The sequence below is a fragment of the Lipotes vexillifer genome, unplaced genomic scaffold (genome assembly GCF_000442215.2).
Source record: "Lipotes vexillifer unplaced genomic scaffold, Lipotes_vexillifer_v1.1 scaffold2094, whole genome shotgun sequence".
NCBI lineage: Eukaryota > Metazoa > Chordata > Mammalia > Artiodactyla > Lipotidae > Lipotes > Lipotes vexillifer.
In genome coordinates this window covers 1,309,515-1,328,712 of record NW_006790887.1, presented here as the reverse complement: position 1 = coordinate 1,328,712, position 19,198 = coordinate 1,309,515, and the positions used below count along the sequence as shown (strand labels likewise).

Below are 19,198 nucleotides of genomic sequence, written 5' to 3'. Positions count from 1 at the left end.
CTGCGCACGGGCTTTCTCTAGTTGCGGCGAGCGGGGGCTACTCTTCGTTGTGGTGCACGGGCTTCTCATTGTGGTGGCTTCTCTTGTTGCGGAGTACGGGCTCTAGGCACATGGGCTTCAGTAGTTGCGGCACACAGGCTCAGTAGTTGTGGCTCTCAGGCTCTAGAGCGCAGGCTCAGTAGTTGTGGTGCACGAGCTTATTTGCTCCACGGCATGTGAGATCTTCCCGGACCAGGGCCCAAACCCGTGTCCCCTCCACTGGCAGGTAGATTCTTAACCACTGCACCACCAGGGAAGCCCGAGGCTGCATTTTAAAACCGAATCCTTGTGATTGCTTTGGCAGCACATATACTAAAATTGGAATGATACAGAGAAGATTAGCATGGCCCCTGTGCAAGGATGACACCCAAATTCGTGAAGTGTTCCGTATTTTTTACAGATTGCCTACAAATACATGAAAGGATGCTCAACATCACTAATCATTAGAGAAATGCAAATCAAAACTACAATGAGGTTATCACCTCACACCAGTCAGAGTGGCCATCATCAAAAAATCTACAAACAATAAATGGTGGACAGGGTGTGGAGAAAAGGGAACCCTCTTGCACTGTCAGTGGGAATGTAAATTGATACAGCCACTATGGAGAACAGTATGGAGGTTCCTTAAAAAACTAAAAATAGAACTACCATGGGATCCAGCAATCCCACTACTGGGCATATACCCTGAGAAAACCATAATTCAAAAAGAGTCATGTACCACAATGTTCGTTGCAGCACTGTTTACAGTAGCCAGGACATGGAAGCAACCTAAGTGTCCATCGACAGATGAATGGATAAAGAAGGTGTGGCACATATATACAATGGAATATTACTCAGCCATAAAAAGAAATGAAATTGAGTTATTTGTAGTGAGGTGGATGGACCTAGAGACTGTCAAACAGAGTGAAGTAAGTCAGAAAGAGAAAAACAATTACCGTATGCTAGCACATATATATGGAATCTAAAAAAAAAACCGAATCCTCAAACTCTTGAGGTGGGCCTGGTTACATCAGGCAGCTGTGTAAGTATTGAGCTGGGATGTGATTCTGGATCTCTGATTGTTTACTAGAATGCTTTCTCCTGTTCGCTCATTTGCAGAATGTTTAGGTTGAACCAGCAGATTTTCCTAATTATGATTCTAAGTCAACCCTGGTATTTTAGGGCTCCCTGTACCTGGGCGAACTAGTCCGGAAAGTCCAAAATGACTTCAAGTCAAAATGTGTACTTATATTTAAAGGTTTTTTACTTAAGGATTTGGTTCTGGGCTATGTGTCATAGTTTTATAGGAAATAATAAAGTTCTGGGGAAGCCGGACTGAGAAGGAAGAAATGGTTTGATATTTCAGTCCTCCTTCTCTGGACTTTTGTTTTCTACTTCCTGCTGCAGGTGGATCACATATCTCTGCTTTGCAAAGCGCTAGTCCAAAACAGTTTCTTCTTCCCGAGGAGAGGAGAGTTCCTGAAATGGTACACGTTGAAAATATAATTCTTCTGACTTGCATTAAAATTTTTGGATTTTTTCTTCTAGATCTTTGATGGTACACATTGCAGAAGTTTATTTCAGAGCTTGGAAAAAGGCTTCAGGGAAAATATTAGAGGTATTTCCTTTTCGTTTTATGAAATGTTAACGTTTTTATTGTGTTCTGGTTACTAAATAAGTAGCTACAGTAGGGCCATTTGAAACCTGTGCTGATGCTTGTCTGTCACGCTAAAGCCCATGGTGAGCGTCCTCCACGCGCATTCAAGGTCGCGTCCGTGCCTGAGCACAGCCTCAAGATGCCCGTGACTCACTGTGCTGTGTAGTTTGAGTGGAATCAGGACTTTTGCCCCAGGCATTTTGGCAGCTCTAGACCTGTAGTGCCCAGCCACGTGTGGCTGCCGGGCCTCTGAAACGTGGCCAGTCCAAACTGAGATGGGCTGTAAATGTAAGAAACTCACCAGACTTGGAAGACAGTGTGGAAAAAGAAGAATGTAACATATCTCGTGGTTATTTAAAAAAGAATATTGATTGCATGTTGAAATGATAGTGTGTTGGATATATTGGACTAAACAAAATATATTATTAAAACAAGTTTACCTTTTTCTTTTGCTGATTTTAATGTGGCATCTAGAAAGTTTAGAACTGTGTTTGTGGCTTGGGTCCTGTTTCTTCTGGCCAGTGCTCCTCGGGACCCTCAGGCCACCTCTTTCACAACGTCGTTTGAGAATTTAAAGACTGTTTGAATACAGCTAACCTTTAATGACTATAACACCTACATTCTGGCTGTGTAATTCACAGTCACAATTAAACATTCACAGGCTCTTTTGGAAAAAAATCAAAAGAAAGTGTCTTTGTCTGATATCCCTTATGTTTTTCTCATACTAGGTTCTTAGATGTGTTTTTTTCCTTCTGAGGGTAAAATTTTTACTCTTAAGTCATAAAGGGGTCTTTCCTCCTGGGGGAGCAGGCCCTGGACTGGTGGGTGTGGGGAGAGGGGAGGTTAACCACCGGATGTTTGGAGTTTATTTCTGCCCACTCTGCTCTCCTGCCCAGCTTAAGCTTTAGTTAACTATACTGGGGTCTATCACTGACATCTACTTCTGGAAAACTAAAACTTACCACTTCTGTTCCCCTGCTGACAACTTGTAGAATAGTTTTACAGTGTATAATTTTTTGGAGAAATGGCAGAACCGGGACATTGTTATGCATTTTTTTGCATTGCTTTATTACTGCATGAAACTTGTTCACAGGAAGGAGTATTTGTTCCCCTTTTCTCCAATAGTGGTTTAAAAAATAGGAGTTTGTAACTTAAAATTTAATTTTGACTAGATCTGTACCAAATTAGTACTAGCAATTTGTACCTCTCAGTTTCACTCCCTTCCCTCTCTTCCCTCTGTCCCCTCAAGTTTTTAAAGCAAATTCCAGACGTGACACCTTTTTTATGTGTACTTCAGTCTATGCATCTCTAAAAAGTATGGTTATACAGGGCCATTATCATACCTCACAAAATTAACGATAATTCCTGCGTATTTAAAAAATTAATTGGGTCATATTTAAACTTCTCTGCTTTGTTTAAAAAATGTCTTTTTATAGTTTTTTTGGAATCAGGATCCAGCAAGTCTCCCAATTGCATTTGCTTGTTACAGCATTTAAATCTCTTAGAGCGTTCCTCACTCTTCTCTTTAAAAAAAAATGTCTGCCATTGATAATGTTGAAAAGCCTGGGTCAGTTGCAGGTTGTCCATGTTCTGGTAGTTAGCTCTCAGGGGTCAACTTTTGTGGCCCAGACACTTGAGTGGCAGTGCCGTGTGTCTCCTATGTTATTGCAAGTCAGACAGTTCAGAGTTAATGGAGAAGAGGTAAAAATGTTAGTAGCAAGTTTTCCTTATCTCCTTCCCTAAAACCATGGAATCCTGGGTATGGAGGCAGAATGCAGGCTAACACACCAGGCCTTCACTGTCCTGGCTTGAACGAGGAGCTGCCACATCCCCACCCCTGCCCCGCCCTTCTCTGTGGCAGCCCTGAAAGGTGGTGTTTTGGTCAGTTTGGAATCATGGCCCCCACCTTAGAGGTAGTTCATTGTCTGTTCTGGGGGGGCTCTTGGAACATATCCAGTCTTCTGAGATTATCAGGATGACTCAGGAGAGGGTGCTCCCCGGCCCCCCTCAGTCTCTGAGCCCTGTCTGGCTTGAACCAGGCTCCAGTGCCCTGCTATTTAGCACAAATGTGATATTTCATCAAATAAGACAAAGGAAACTAAAAGTTCTCTTTGGTATATGAAGATGAAAGGAGTTCTAAGAGGTGTAGACTTGAAGTCGAAAAGCTCTGATGAAAGGATCCAGGCTTCTTCCCTCATGAAATAGAAGATGAACAGATCAGATGGTCCTTTTGTGCTCTGACCGCCGTACTGCCTGTCCTGCTGTCTGTGGGAATGCACTCACCCAAGTTCTCGCGTTCGGTGTTGTTGCAGGCCATCGAAAATGGCTGCATCCAGGACTTCTTGTACCATGGGGTCCACCTTCCTCGGAAGTCTCCAGTGCACACCAGGGTGCGCGAGGTGAGCCACACTCTCACAGCACTTTTGAAAATCATGTCTCATCTTTTTTGTTTTCAGATAATTGTTTTTGTGAAATTTTGTTAAGCTTTCACAGGCATCTGTTAAAAGGATTTCTCAGAATCTTGATACTTGGAACCTGGGACTTTTACCCTGCCACCAAAGTTTTGATTAGGAAAACAAAGGTCTACTGTTATGACATCAGAACTTTATTCAAACAACTTTAATTAAATTATTCGACATAAAAATGCATAGAATCGTCACTTCCTTACTGCCACTACCACTGTTTTCAAAAAAAGAGGCTATTCAAGATTATTTTTTATTTACTCTCATACATTATATTTCCACTTTGTAGTCTGCAAGCCAAATTGAGTAAATGCTTTGATAGTTTCTCTTGATACAGTTTTATTTTTAAAAGGTAGTCTCAGAATTTGGATATAGATTTTATCCTCATGTTGTGCATGATCTGACTAAACAAGGCTCTGCTGTTAGTGTGGTTATTACACTGATAGGAGTTGGCTAATCACAGTGACCCTGGACTGACTAAACAGGGCTCTGCTGTCAGTGTGGTTTTTACACTGACAGGAGTTGGCTGATCACAGTGACCCTGGGGAAGGAATTGGAAGGTCTGGCCTGTGGTGCTGGTCAGTGCCCTAATCCAGGGGCGACGCCTTCTTTGCTTTCTGTTAGTCTTGGCAACTGTGTGTCAAGCTGAGGGAAGAAAGGCTACCTCTTTATTTTTTTGTATAGTGAAACTATTATTTGTAGGATGTAAATTTACTAATTATATTAAGTTTGAATGAACAAAAAACATTTCTTTTATGTTTTTGATGATTTACTTTGCATTATCCAAAGATAAAGAACCAGGGATAAATGTATCCACATGCCCCTTCCACCCCCCGCAGCACACACACAATCCCAGGTGCTTCATAAGCTGTAGGACAGTTGGGGTCACTTACTTCATGTGTATGATTTGGCGTTTCAGATTCTATTTAATCATAAAGAATAACGTCATGTTAAACTGTACAGATGTGTAATGTAGTTGCTTCACTCTTGGACCAAATAACTAAAGACTTTTTCATACCTGATTTTCTGCTGTGGTAGTGTGAGTGATTAAGGTATTATAAGTATAGGTATCATCATTTGTTAAATTTATGGGAAAAGGCACAGAAGGAATTGAAAGGCAGAATATTAGATTTCACTTTTCAAATGAAATGTATTCCTGGACTCCGAGTAATTGTTCCTACTGCTTATAACACATTATAGCTTCTTTCTCAAATCCTTTTTTTGATAAATATCAAATTTACCTGATAAGTCATTTTATTGCTATATTGAAAGAAGCTTCAGGAAATACCTTAGGAGTCATTTGGAAGTAAGAAATCGTCATATCGTTGATGAAAATCTTCTAAAATTAGGTAGTAGTAATGGTTGCACAACTCTGAATATACTAAAACCCACTGAACTATATACACTTTAAGGGTGACTTTTATGGTATGTGAATTGTATCTCAGTACAGCTGTTTAAAAGCTTTCTATGAAGTGAGTATACCATTGATAACAAATTAATATTGTACACAGAAAAACAAACGATAGGCTAAAATCTCCTAAATGAAAAATTAACAATCAGAAAAAAATAATCCCCAGATTGTAGTTTTTAGGGCAAAATTGATTCAAGTTTGCTTAAAGTATAATCTGTAGTTTTATAGCCTAATTTAAAAATTTTTTCCATTTTTCATTAATATAATTTTAGCTCCAAGAGTTGTGAATTAAGGAAAAAGGCAACATTGATTGTTGTTGGGGGCAGGAGTCTGTGAAGAGTTGCTGGAAGATTCTGGCTGGTTAAAAAGGGAGTAGAAGAGAACAAAGGGATGGAGCTAAAAGAGCAGTGTGTTTTCTGATTATCCATGAGTTTGGGGATGAACTTGACATCTAAGTTAAGTTTCTCCTGGAAAGGATCACTAGGCAGTGACACCTGTTTGAGATAAAGTCACCCCTCGGGATCTGCGGGGGATTTAGTACCAAATACACGGATGCTCCAGTGCCTTATACATCCTCATACACTTTACATCATCTCTAGATTACTACAGTAACTAATACAGTGTAAATAGTTGTAAATACTATGTAACTATTATGTAAATAGTTGCTAGTAAAGCAGCAAATTCAAGTTTTGCTTTGAAACTTTCTGGAATTTTTTTTTTTTCCAAATATTTTCTATCCAGGCTTGGTTGAATCCACAGATGCAGAATCTGTGGATATGAAGGGCTGACTGTATATCCTGTTTTTGAACGCCCAATATAGGTTCTTGAAACAAAAGACTGTTGTAGCCAGTGCATTGTAGAATCAGAGTGGGTTGTAGAAAGCACTTAGGCTGACTCATTTTTCATTTGACCCTGAAGGTCAGAGGTGTAAGTGACTTTTTATGAGGTTTTGTGGCTACTGGTAGAAGAGTAGAAGCTGGAACCCAAACCTTTGTACAGCCCAAGGCCGTGGGTCTTTCTCTCCACCATAGATACCTTTTGCATGATTTCCATGTTCCGTGCTATCAGCATGTCTTTCCACTGTGGTTCCTGTTAGAAAGAATTGTCAAGAATAAGAATAAGGTGTAGCCTATGCTCCCTGTTGTTTCCTCAAAGTAGGATCTTTGATGCTTTTTTGAAAACACCAATGTTACCATTCTGTTCTTCTGTTCTTGGCTCTTAGGTGCTGAGTTATCTTCATCGTCAAAAGGAAGTTCGGCAGGGAGTGGAAGAGATGCTTTACAGATTATATAAGCCCATCCTTTGGAGAGGATTAAAGGTACACCTCTTAAATAGTCTCTCTCTGTTTAGAATGCTAATTATGCTTTTGCGCTTCACATACTCTAATTCAGAATTGCAGTAAGGTACTAAAAGTAAGACTCGAGGCTGGGAATGCTGTGAGATTTCGGGTGAATATTTTATTCTTTTATTAAAAGCATTTCTTAAACTGGGAATCTGAATTGGTTTAGTGCGGACTGCACAGCTGGAAGGAGGGTAGTCATGCTAATAAGTAAACCAGCAGAGCTGGGCTGTACCGTCCTGGTCCTCAGGACCTCCTGCTGGTGACTGGGGGGCAAGATGACAGCAGTCTGAGGAGTGGTCAGACGAGCACACGGGTAATTTTCAACACAGGTGACGCTGGTGTTGGGAGCGGGACATGATGGTCACTGTTTCTTAATGACACAAGATGGGCTTTGAAGCAAGGAAACATATTTTAATATCTGTCGACATGGAGCTGGGAGTTCAGCTTCACTTAAGGAAGGTCTCACAAGTTTGGTTAGTTTAAACGTTACAGTTGTCTTTAATTTGTAGATAAGTCTGTATTGAGACACTAGAAGCATTACTTTAGGAATTCTACACTGAAGCCTTTGAATGTCAGCTCGCTCTTTGGATTCTGAAACTCTTCTTTCCACTATTCCAGGCCAGAAACTCGGAAGTCCGGTCCAATGCTGCACTCCTGTTTGTTGAAGCATTTCCTATTAGGGATCCAAACTTTAATGCCATTGAGATGGATAGTGAAATTCAGAAACAATTTGAAGAACTCTATGTATGTATTTCATGTGGTCGAGCTCTTTAAGCCTTCAGCTCTATCTGGGCCTCGTGTGGGTCCTGGCCATCCCCCCGTAACTGCCCTGTGCTGACCCCAGATGGCAGACTTTCCAGATCTTGACATTCTTCAAGGAAATCCATTCTCTCCCTGGTACCTTCTGTGACAGTGTGGACTCATAGTCTGTTTCCTCTTCGTCTCAGTCTCCTTTAGAACATCTAGTCGTTTATTGTGTGTAGTTTTAAGCGTCTTACGTGTGTCCCTGTCGCCCTAGCAGAGAGACAGTGTAACAGTGGTTAGGACAGACCTTGGGTTTGATTCCATCCCTCGTTTGATAGCTGTGAAACTTTGGGCAAATTTGGGCACTGACTTTTCTGTCTTCATCTGTGAAGCGGGCACGGTGATAGTGCCTGCTGTAAAGTTGTGTGGCAGCGTTGTGAACACACACACACTGGTTATGTTTTAAGGCAAGTAACGCCTGTTGCAATGGATGTTTTTCAGATGACTGATTTTTCTAATGAGACGTTTGGACATCAGGATACGACATTTATTTCGAGATATTATATATCTTGAATCTTTTCACCTGGTGGGAGAGTGTGAGCCTCTGCTTCTTTCTCTACAGCCCTTTACATTTGCAGGGTCTCCTGACACAAGCTAAGCAATATTACTTATTGTCCTAGTTAGTAGAATAACATTTTAGGAAGTGATAGCAAAAATGCCATGATGATGGTTACCCGTAGCAGCCCTAAAAACTTCCTCTGGTTTGTTTGTTTTCTGATCTCCTGTGAAAAATCTCAGACATGCAGGAAGTTGAAATAATCGTATAATGAGTATGTGTCTACTTACCTCTTCACATGCATTCACATACGTGCATTCACATATACATGCATAAACACCCAGCCACACACACAGACACACACACCCCTAAAATGAACAGTCATTAGTATTTTGCCATGTGTGCCTCATCTACATGTATGTTTATTTACAAGTCCCTTTGAGGATCATGGTTAATTTTGTGGAAAGATGTTGTTGGGCAAACCAAAACTAGATTTTGGTAGCTTTTAGCCATAAAACTATGAAAAAAACTTTTGCTCTTTTTAATGCAGGTGTCCAATCTATGAACCACCTCTGTTTTTGCCTGAGTGTTTAAGTCTCTGCATTTGAATGCAAAGATGGAGTGTGTGGCGGTGGCCCAGCTACCACCGCTCCTACATTGGACCCGTTGTGTTACTAGCCTACAGTGATTGCTTGGCCTCAGCCGCTGACCTGACCGTATACGAAGAAGACGTTGCAGGACTGGGGTCACCTGTCAGCCCGCAGATGGCAGTTTACACAGTGATTTAGCGTGGGGTCAGGCATTTTGTTCTGAATGCCAGTTCCCACTTAATAAGTCTGGTCTCTTTCAAATTACTTAATCTCTCTCTAGTCCTGGTTCTTCTTTAAATCTGGGAATAATATTTTATAGGATTGTGATGAGGTTTCAGTGAAAATTTGTTTATAAAGCATTTAGCTCAATCCCTAGCCCTAAGATGACAGTGGTTATAACTGTACAAAAGGACATTAAAATATGTAAAGGGTTGTAACTCACACAGAGTCCTCTATAACTCGGAGCAGTCTATATTCGGATTAATCATTGTGAATTTTGTATTTGTTTTATTAACTATTTAAAAAATAAAAATTATTGCATGCTATTTTGTTCGAATTTAAGGAAAGAAAAGCACTAAAAGATTGTCAAAGTCACTTAAGTGTTTTTTTTTTCAGAACAAGAAATATTAAATTCTAAATAATTCCTTTAAATTAAAAAAATGGTAGGTTGTAGAAAACATTCATGTTATGGTTAGTTTTTAAAGTTGCATATGTCTTAGTGGAGATAGGGTTATGTTTTTCGAGTAGCAAGACTTAGTCAACAATCTAAGAAAAATGAGATGTCACTGTCAAAACAGATTTAAAACAGCAATAACAGAGTTTCCACTCTAAGTCTTGTTTGGGATGAAAACTGATAGGGAAAGGCTCATGTGTAAGCAGCAGGTCCTCTGGAAGCCTGGAATCACCTTCGGAAGTGCAGTGTACATGTTGAGGGGGTTATGGTAGCCAGCGAGTGTGAGAGCCGAGAGAGTCTCAGTGGGTCCTACTACCTTGCCGCAGGGCGTCCTTGGGGAGGCAGGTGCCTCTAACTGTTTGGGCCCTAAAATGTTCTTTATTTTTCTGTGACAGTTTACAGTTTGTCCAGGTCGAGAATTTTGTATTCAAAATCATTTTATTCCAGGACTGCCAAAATATTTTGTATTGTTTTCTAGTGTCGAGGGTATCTGAAACTTTAAGGATGTTTTCCTGTATCTTTAGATTTTTTTCTGCTGCTGTAGCATGAAATTCAGTCCATTGGTTTGAATCTTAGACAAAGGGAAGCTTCTTAATCTTTTTCTTTTCTACTTTCCAGTGTGTGTTTGTTCCTAACTTCTTTTATGAAGCAGGGCAATGAAGTAGTTAAGTTAATAACAGTAGTAGTTAAGAGCCGGAGTTGTTTCTGTAGAGGACCAGACAGAAGTGATTTTAGATCTGCGGGCCACGTGGTCACAGCTGTTCCATCTGCCGCTGTGACACAAAGGCGGCCACACGTGTACAGGGAGGAGCAGGGGTGGCTTGTTCCAATGAAACCGATCCACAGACACCAAAGTGTGAATTCCATGTAATAGTCTCGTGTCACAGAATATTATTCCTTTTTCCAACCATTCAGAAGTGAAAAACCATTCTCACGCCCTGTGGACCACACAGGGATAGGCATGGGCCAGTCTGGCCTGTGGGTTGGCGGTGAGTTCATGACGCTGCTGGATCAGGGCCTGAGTAGGTGGCAGCAAGTCTTGTTGGGTGGACGGGGTGGGGGGAGTCCAGGAAGTGAGGGCAGCGTTGACCCTGTGTCCTGCACGCTTTCTGCTCTGCTGTTTCTCCAGCTGGAGTGGAGGGAGGCCTTGTTGGAGGTGGCAGATCGAGGCCTCCATGCATGCCTGTGGTTTGGGAGGTGCGGTGGTTCTCCTCATAGAAACTGCTTTACAAGTCAAGTGCCCCCATCTCGGTGACAGCGTGATTGATTGGAGACAGAGATGTGGGCCCTGACTCCTGTGGGACTGTGTGTCGCAAGGTGATTATCCAGAATTATTTTTGAGGAATAATGTTGGAAGTAATTCATAGAAAACAAAAGCCTTAAAACCTGTGAATTCCTAATGTTCTCTTCTGTTTTTTATTTTATTTATTTTATCTTTTTTCCTCGCTGTTTGTTTTCTCAAGTGACCTGTCGTCCTCACTTTTCCATCCCTATTTTGAATAAAGGATTGGGTTGAAGAGGCAGCTGGCCTGGGTTTTCCCCGGTTGTGCAGAGCTGAGTATCGTAGCTTCTTCCTTGTCTGCTGAGTTGGCCGTGGTTTTGCATCCACGCACGGGGCTTGTCAGCAGACGGGGCTCCCCTTGGGCTCCGCGTGAGGAACAGGCCAGCTGGTGCACACCGTCCCCGGGTGGGGAAGGAGGGGTCTTTCCTGCTGCGTGGCGTCCTCTCCTTTCTCCTTTCTCGTGGAGGTTGTGGAGTTATTGTTGGCTCTCCTGTGCACCTGGCCCCCAGTGTCTGTTTCGAGACCTTCCCGGCAGGTCGCTTACGCCCGAGCTGCCCTGTGTCCGCCGAGTCCTGGCCCTGGGCTGGGGCTGGTCTGAGCTCTGTGTGGGCTCAGCAGGGTCCGCCTGCAGCCCTCTGCCCTGCGGTATGCGGAGCGGCCCCTGCTTGCTCTTTCCCGCGGGACCCCTTGGTGTTGCGGCACCGCCGGGCAGGAGAGGAAGTACTCACTCATCCCCAGCTCGGCCTCCCTTTGGTCTAGTCGTGGAGTAAAGGGTTATTTTTGTTTTTAAACTTCGAATTAGAAGGTTTCACACGTAGCAGTAGAGGGCCTTGTACAGTGAACCCCATGTGCCCCCAGACAGTCCCGGTGAAACTGACCTGGGCCCGCTTGGTTTCTTCTCCCCTGTTTTGAAGCAGATCTGAGCAAGCATTTCAACTCTAATTACTTCAGTAGGTGTCCCTAAAAGACAGGGACCCTTTTTTACTTTTATTTATTTATTTTTTTTGCGGTACGCGGGCCTCTCACTGTTGTGGCCTCTCCTGCTGCGGAGCACAGGCTCCGGACGCAGGCTCAGCGGCCATGGCTCACGGGCCCAGCCGCTCCGCGGCACGTGGGATCTTCCCAGAGGGGGGCACGAACCCGTGTCCCCTGCATCGGCAGGCGGACTCTCAACCACTGCGCCACCAGGGAAGCCCCAGGGACCCTTTTTTAAAGCGTAATCCTACCACTGGCACAACTAAAGTAAGATGAATCGTGATTCTTTGATGTCATCAAATATCCAGTCATTGTTTTTCAGTGACATTTCAGTGATGTTTTTTCCAGTTTTGTTTGAGCCTGTGTCCAGATGAGACCTGTGTTGTGGTCGGCCAGTGTGTGTTCATCTCTTGGACGATCAGTTCCCACTTAGCAGTCACTCCCTCTCCCTCTCTCTTTTGTTCTTTCTATTTTGCTTGCTTTTGTTGTTGTTGAGGAAGCCTAGTTATTCTCATTTCCCACAGAACCTAGCCTGCTTGTCACTGATACGTGCCTCTGCCCTTTGTATTTCCTGTAAGTTGGTTAAACAGAGAGTTGACTGGGGTCACGTTTGTTGTGTTAGATGCTCCACGGCTGTCGTGTCCGTCCATCAGGGGTGCATAACGTCGTCGCCACTTATGTTGTTAGCAACCCCGGACGCCCGCTGCCTGGATCAGTTCTTTACAAGCAGGGTCCCTTTATTCTGGGCTTAGTGCATTACAGCATTTTGGAAATTCATGAGAGTGGTTTAATAGGTTGTGTCTCACAGGACTGACCGAAGTCCCTGAGTGTCCCTCTGCATGGCAGGGCCAGTGTCGGGGGCCCTGCTGTCAGCAGAGTCCTGCAGACAGAGTTGGCAGGTAAGGCGCCACCTGCGTCTGGATGTCCTCCTTAAACACTCGGCTGCAGAAACGACAAGAAATTGAAGATCCCCGAGTCTGTGTGTGACTTCATGACTTGAAACGTCTGTTAGGTTGTAACTGCCCACTGTGCCCGTGTGTAAAGCCAATATTGATAAAAAGCGAACTAATACAAGATAATTAAGGCTCTTCCCCTCTTGTACTTATAGAGCCTTTTAGAAGATCCTTATCCGATGGTCCGTTCCACAGGGATCCTTGGTGTTTGTAAAATAACTTCCAAATACTGGGAGATGTTGCCTCCGACCATTCTTATTGACCTTCTCAAGAAAGTAACTGAGGAACTGGCATTTGATACGAGCTCTGCTGACGTGCGCTGTTCTGTCTTTAAGGTAAGGTTTTAACTTATATAAGCAATGCCTATTTATTGTAGAATAGTTCTCAAATATAGAGAAAGAATAATTTAAAAATCACCCATAGCCCTACTCCATAAATATAGCATTATTGACATTTTCATTGTATATCCAAAGTAACCTTTTAGAAAACAAAAGTGTTTTCTAAAAAAATAGTCTACTTGAAATAGTACTAGTTTTTAGTGTATGTGTTGGGGGGAGGGCATAGCGTTTTAGAGTAGTAGCTGCGTGTATTTAAAATTGTTTAATGTTTTTATACATTAGAATGGGCTTTGTGTGTGTACTGTGTGTACTGTGTGTCACTCTATGCACTTTAAATAAGAGCCTACAGAATATTCTTTGTCCATCACCCAGCTTCAGCAGTTCTTAGGGTGCACCCGCTCTTGTTTCACTTTAGCTGCATCCATCGTCCCCCACACACCATTACTTTGAAGCAAATCCAGGACATTTATCAGCTTATCTGTAAATATTTCAGTGATATTTAAAATATAAAGTCTCTTAAAAATGTGTATCCTAACAGCTGGAAAGAGAAGGTGGTGGAGTGCGTCCGCTCTTCAGACGTGCGTGTCTGGTCTGAGCTTGGGCTGGTCTCTCGGACGCCTGTGTGAGGTGTGGGCACGGCCGTGCGGGCCCTGTGCCCCTCGTTTTCATGCAGCATCAAGTCAGGAAATACAGGGAGTCTGTGGGATGTTAAGAGAACCTAAAAGGACTCTTAGACTCCAGCTTTGGGGCCTCTCCACCAGGGTCCTCTGGTTTCTTTCAACTGTAATAAAACCCTTTAAAGTGTAGTTCAGAGAAAGCACTGAAAAATTATTTTGTGACCGCTTCAGTCTTGTTTGAATGAAGCAAGGGATGAGCTGATTATCAGGTGCTGAAGCCATACTAATTCATTAAAATATGCTTTTTATATGAAGAGGTGTTAGAAAAGAGTTATTTTCTGTGGGTATGTGTATTTCACTAGTAGTTTTAGTAAAGATGGAACTGAATTTTTCTTACCTGAACTTTTCGTGGTTTATGTTCTAATTTTGAACTGTTTATCTTTCTCCTTTCTTGTAGTGCCTGCCGATACTTTTGGATAATAAATTAAGCCACCCGTTATTAGAGCAACTTTTGCCAACGTTAAAGTACTGTCTCCATGACAATTCGGAGAAAGTGAGAGTGGCTTTTGTTGATATGCTGCTGAAAGTTAAGGCTGTGAGGGCTGCTAAGGTAAGGTGAACAGAGGTTTTCTTACTTAAGACACGAAATAAATAAGTACATTTATTTTCAACAACAAAAAGACAAAGCAGTTTTAATTCCAAGAGTTTCAGTGACTGCATTTTAAACCAGTTGGTGTCTGGTATATTCTACTAGTTGTTTGTGTCATAAAATTTTATTTGTTTTGTCAATGTATGTTTTCTTTTTGAAAGACATTAATGCAAGCAGCCCCCACCTTAAATTATATTTTTATCCTATACATGAAAGTTTTTGTTGAAATATTTAAATGCTTGGCACACAGTAAGCACTTAAAATATTACTTGAGAAAATGGTGAGTATGAGATCCCCATCCCCCCACATTTACAGAAGGAAGCAAGGAGGTATTTGTTGATTTGTGTGCATTTTGGTGTAAAGTACTGAGGGGAGAGTGTTTTCCCTTAACTCTGGTTCTGTTCAGCTTTTGGCTAAAAATGTTAGTTTTAAGGTTCTGCATTATTACTTGCTAACACTGAATTTTCTTCTCTGCACAGTAGCTCTCTGAAATTTACTTTAAAGTGCTGTTGTGTCGAGGCCCAGGATTTGGGAACAAGCTGACGTGTCAGTCAGCCTAGGGTCAGCGCATGGCCCTGGGGTGCACTCGTGCCAGGAAATGCTTCCATGCGGCCACAGAGAGGAGCGCACTTAGGAGGAAGGGCCACTCAGCGAGGCGCGTGGGAGCGAGTGCAGAAGAGCTGTAGGGTCTGCTGGCTCCGTAGGACGGGGAACATATGTGTGCATTTGCTCAGCTACGGCTCACACATCCCTGGCAGAAAACAGGAAATTGGCACCAGTCTCTGAGGCAAAGGGAGAGGACTGGATGTCTAGAGACAGGGTGCCGGGGAGGCCTTACCGCGGCAGAGGATACGCATTATTTTATGCTCTTCAAATTTTGAACTGTGAACTTTTTTCATGAGAAAAGTAGAATATTTTACGTGACCCATGTGGTACAGATACCCCACGTCATGCCCAGTCGTAATGCCTTGGTACGTTTGTTGAAAATCTGTTGCTTGTGTGTGGTCTGTTTCTGGACTCTGCCTGTCCATCCTCAGGCCAGGGCCGCACTTCCGAGCTCACTGCAGCTTGGCAGGAAGTCTTGCAGTGTGTGTCCTCCCGCTCTGCTCTTCTTTCAGAGCTCTTGGTGGTTTGTGGCGCTTGTATTTCCATATAAAGTTTAGAATCGGCATGTCAATTTTGTTAACAAAAAGGCTAGCTGCGATTTTAGTTGAATTTGTTATAACAGCCTGTTGAAAGTGTAGTTCTGAATCTGAAACGGGAGTTTCCGCTTAGTGTTTTGTTTGAAGCGTGCATCCGTTTGCAGAGGATCACCGAGGTGATGGCTGGTGAGGCAGTGGGCAGGGCAGGTGTTCTGAGGTTTGTGGGTCTTCCCAGGAGAACAGGGAAGACCTGGACAAAATGTCTGACTGGAGAGTTTGGGGTTTGGGGGAGTAGTACGAGCAGAAAAGGAAGAATAATGTTTTAATGAGGTGCTTCTTTCATGTCAGTCCTTGGCTTGCACAAGCAAGGCAGAGCGTGAGTTAGCTGTGAGGTCTCTGGAAAGGTTTGTTATGGGCGCACCAGCTAATTCTTGAAAATCAAGGTCAGAGATTGACAGGCCTGTGGAGAGGCAGCTAACAGGAAGGGGGGTCGATCATCCAGCAGGTTGGCGTGATAGGCAGTGTGCCACTGCACTGTCTGACACTGGCCATGCTTGCGTTATTAGTGCACGTTGGCACAGCCTGGCCTCCTACATATTGCTTTGAAGGAGTGAGGGCTATATATACCTCCTTACTTTCCTTGGTGAATGCTGGCAGTGCTGCACTCAGGATCTAGGAGCCACATCTTATGTGCGAAGGCCCTGGGCATGATGACATGGTAGAGAATTAAAGCTGATTAGATAAAATTATGTCCTGTGGCCAAGGGGCAGTTACCAACTTAGTTAATTAGGCTTCTGTTTATAATTTTCATTGTCAGTGCTAGGGGTTTCAAGTTGTTTACGGTTTGTTTTGAAATTCTACATTTTTAGTATTGTATACCTGAGATTTAGGCCAAATCAACAGTTACTAATATTGAAACGTCTTTATTAAAAAAAAGGGGGGGGGTTTCTTAATATGCAGTTACTATTTTTTAATTAATTAATTTTATTTATTTTATTTTTGGCTGCGTTGGGTCTGTTGCTGTGCGCGGCTTTCGCTAGTTGCGGCGAGCGGGGGCTACTCTTCATTGCGGTGCACGGGCTTCTCATTGTGGTGGCTTCTCTGGTTGCGGATCACGGGCTCTAAAGCGCACGGGCTCTGTAGTTGTGGCACACAGGCTTAGTTGCTCCCCGGCATGTGGGATCTTCCCGGACCAGGGCTTTAACCCGTGTCCCCTGCATTGGCAGGTAGATTCTTAACTGCTGCACCACCAGGGAAGCCCCTATGCAATTATTTTTAACATTAGGAATGAAACACCAGTTAGCAATTTTGTTTATGGTCTTGCCTGATGTTAATATCAACCTGTGGGTAATGTGTTTAGATAAAATAAAACCTCAGGTAATTGAAGAACCCTAAACTAATCAGAATTGTTCTTCATTTTATTTTAGAAAAAGTGAATCAAAGAAAAATAGGTTAAAATGGGGAGTTTCTGGAAAGGCAGACTTGCGGGGAATGTTCACTGCAAGAAAAACCCGTGGAACCTTGGCATTTGGTGTAAGTGCCGATCGGTAGTTTCCGTTCAAGGTCGTCTGGTCTCCATGAGGGCTCAGGAGCCAACCTTTCCAATGTGAAAACCCTCTCTTTTAGGCACTGCCCCTCGATCCAGTCTCTGTGCTGTGACCTACAGTGTTTCTTGGGTATATTGGTTTCAGCAGGTCTGAACTCTGTGAGGTCTTGAGGCTTGAGAAGCCCCTGGTCTCCTGAGTGCCTCGGTTTCCCTCTTGGGATCTGTCTGTCACTGTGCCGGCCGCTCCGGGGTTGACACTCAGCTGGTGGCATGGCTGTCAGGCAGCACTTGTCTTTACTACAGTGACTATTTCAGAAACACCAAGTGTGCGCATGGAAGTGTTCTGGGAGCATGTGGGGGAACGGTCGTAGTGTCGGATGCTCAGACATTTCCTCGGGAGAGGGGGAGTATGTTTGTCTGAATGCATAAGGTCCTTCTGACCTGGAGCGTGGACTGAGGTATCGTGGGAGTGAGGGCAGGGCCAGGTGGGCAGCTGGCGGGGGGCGGGCAGCTGGCGGGAGCCGGTCCCTGGGTGGGGGGTGGGGGGGAGGAGACCGGGGAGCATACTTAAGTGCTGATGAGAAAGGTCCACTGGAAGTCCTGGAGAGAGGGGACGGTCATGAGAACCAGGTCCTTGAGGAAAGTCTGTGTCAGTGGTGCTGTCCCCTTTACACAGATGAGTGTTAAGTGTTTGCACAAGTGACAGAGACAGGATTTGAACACTGTACTGTCAGAGTCTATTTTATTTCCATTATTCTGTGGTGTTTCCCCTTGTTTTGAATTTCTTGCTGAGAAGTTTGGCCCTTTTCTGTGGGCAGTGGACGACTTTGATGCTTTTACGCTGAGGAGCAGCATGACAGTCCTGCCGTGTGCAGGTGTGGGCAGTGGCTGTGAGGTGGCTCGAGGAGGCCTGTGGCCACCCAGGCAGCACCCAGTAGAGGGCGGGAGGGGTGACCGTGAGGGGTCCCTCTGTGTCCGAGGTGGGAAACAGGAGACTCACTTTAGCTTTCTGTGCCAAACCTGTTGTATATGTTTAAATTCACTTTTCATATTAATGGGCCCAAAGTTGTGATGTTTTATGAAATTTTAAAATTATTAGACTGATAATCATAACTGTCATTTGAGGGTCCACTGATGGTCCTGATGGATTATAATTAATCCCAGCAGCCTTGTGCTTATCTGCCTTATGTGTCAGTGCCTTTTAAAATACGGGTTTATTTTAATTTGTCTACAGAAGAGTCACAGATTCTGGTATAATCATTTGAGATGAATTTCCTTGAATGTAAAAATTAGTTCCTTTTTTATTATACTCTCCTTCTGCACATGTGTTTTATCCACAGTTTTGGAAAATATGCCCCATGGAGCACATTCTGGTCCGTCTGGAGTCGGACTCTCTGCCCGTCACTCGGCGCCTGGTGGGCCTTATCTTCAACTCCTTCCTGCCTGTGAACCAGCCCGAGGAGGTGTGGTGCGAGCGCTGCGTGACGCTGCTGCAGATGAACCACGCGGCTGCGCGGAGGTTCTACCAGCACGCGCACGAGCACACGGCCTGCACCAACATAGGTACCCAGCCCCGCCCCGCGCCGTGAGCCTGGCGTGTTTGCTTCATGCTCAGTGTGGTTCTTAATGAGTTCCCATAAAGTAACACTTTAATTATTTGGGATTATAATTTCACTGTTAGAAAATTTTGTTGAAGATACACGTAAATTAATTATTGGTTGTCTCACACATTTTAGCAAAGCTGATTCATGTGATTCGCCACTGCTTGAACGCCTGCATCCGGAGGGCTCTGAGTGCATGCGGGGAGGGCAGTGAGGAGCCGGGGAAGGAGAACGTGAGCGTGAGTCGAGCCGCCGCCGCCCGGCACCACCTTGGGGCCACGGGGCTGGGGCCTGGGCCGCGGGGACGGGGACAGGGCCATGGGGACGGGGTCGGGGCCACGGGGCTGGGGCCAGGGCCACGGGGGTGGGGACCCGGATGGGTGCTTCTCCCGCGGGAGAAGGGCAGGGCAGCAAGGCAGAGGTGTTATTTCCACAAGCTGTTACCTTAGCAATAAAATTACTTATTCCTTTAGTGCTCATACTTCACCTAATTATTTTGGAGGATCATAAGCAATTTTCTAGACTTTCTGTGTATCCTTTGTAGTTCACTGTGGAGTTTGAGCAGGATTTAATACAAAGGAAAAATTATTATTGGTGACACTCTTTTCCCAGTTTTCTTCACCTTAAGCTTCTGTATATATA

General features: G+C 43.9%; 1 protein-coding gene across 1 annotated transcript in view; it reads left to right on the top strand.

Moving 5' to 3' along the window:
• NCAPG2 (non-SMC condensin II complex subunit G2) overlaps positions 1 to 19,198 on the top strand; it is a 62,169-nt gene that overhangs the window by 12,205 nt on the left and 30,766 nt on the right. Inside the window, exons 8-15 of the mRNA XM_007463985.1 lie at positions 1,567 to 1,636; positions 3,988 to 4,074; positions 6,771 to 6,866; positions 7,509 to 7,634; positions 12,819 to 12,998; positions 14,076 to 14,228; positions 18,296 to 18,518; positions 18,692 to 18,795. Coding sequence (XP_007464047.1) covers positions 1,567 to 1,636; positions 3,988 to 4,074; positions 6,771 to 6,866; positions 7,509 to 7,634; positions 12,819 to 12,998; positions 14,076 to 14,228; positions 18,296 to 18,518; positions 18,692 to 18,795 — 1,039 coding nt within the window. The remainder of the gene's footprint in view (positions 1 to 1,566; positions 1,637 to 3,987; positions 4,075 to 6,770; positions 6,867 to 7,508; positions 7,635 to 12,818; positions 12,999 to 14,075; positions 14,229 to 18,295; positions 18,519 to 18,691; positions 18,796 to 19,198) is intronic.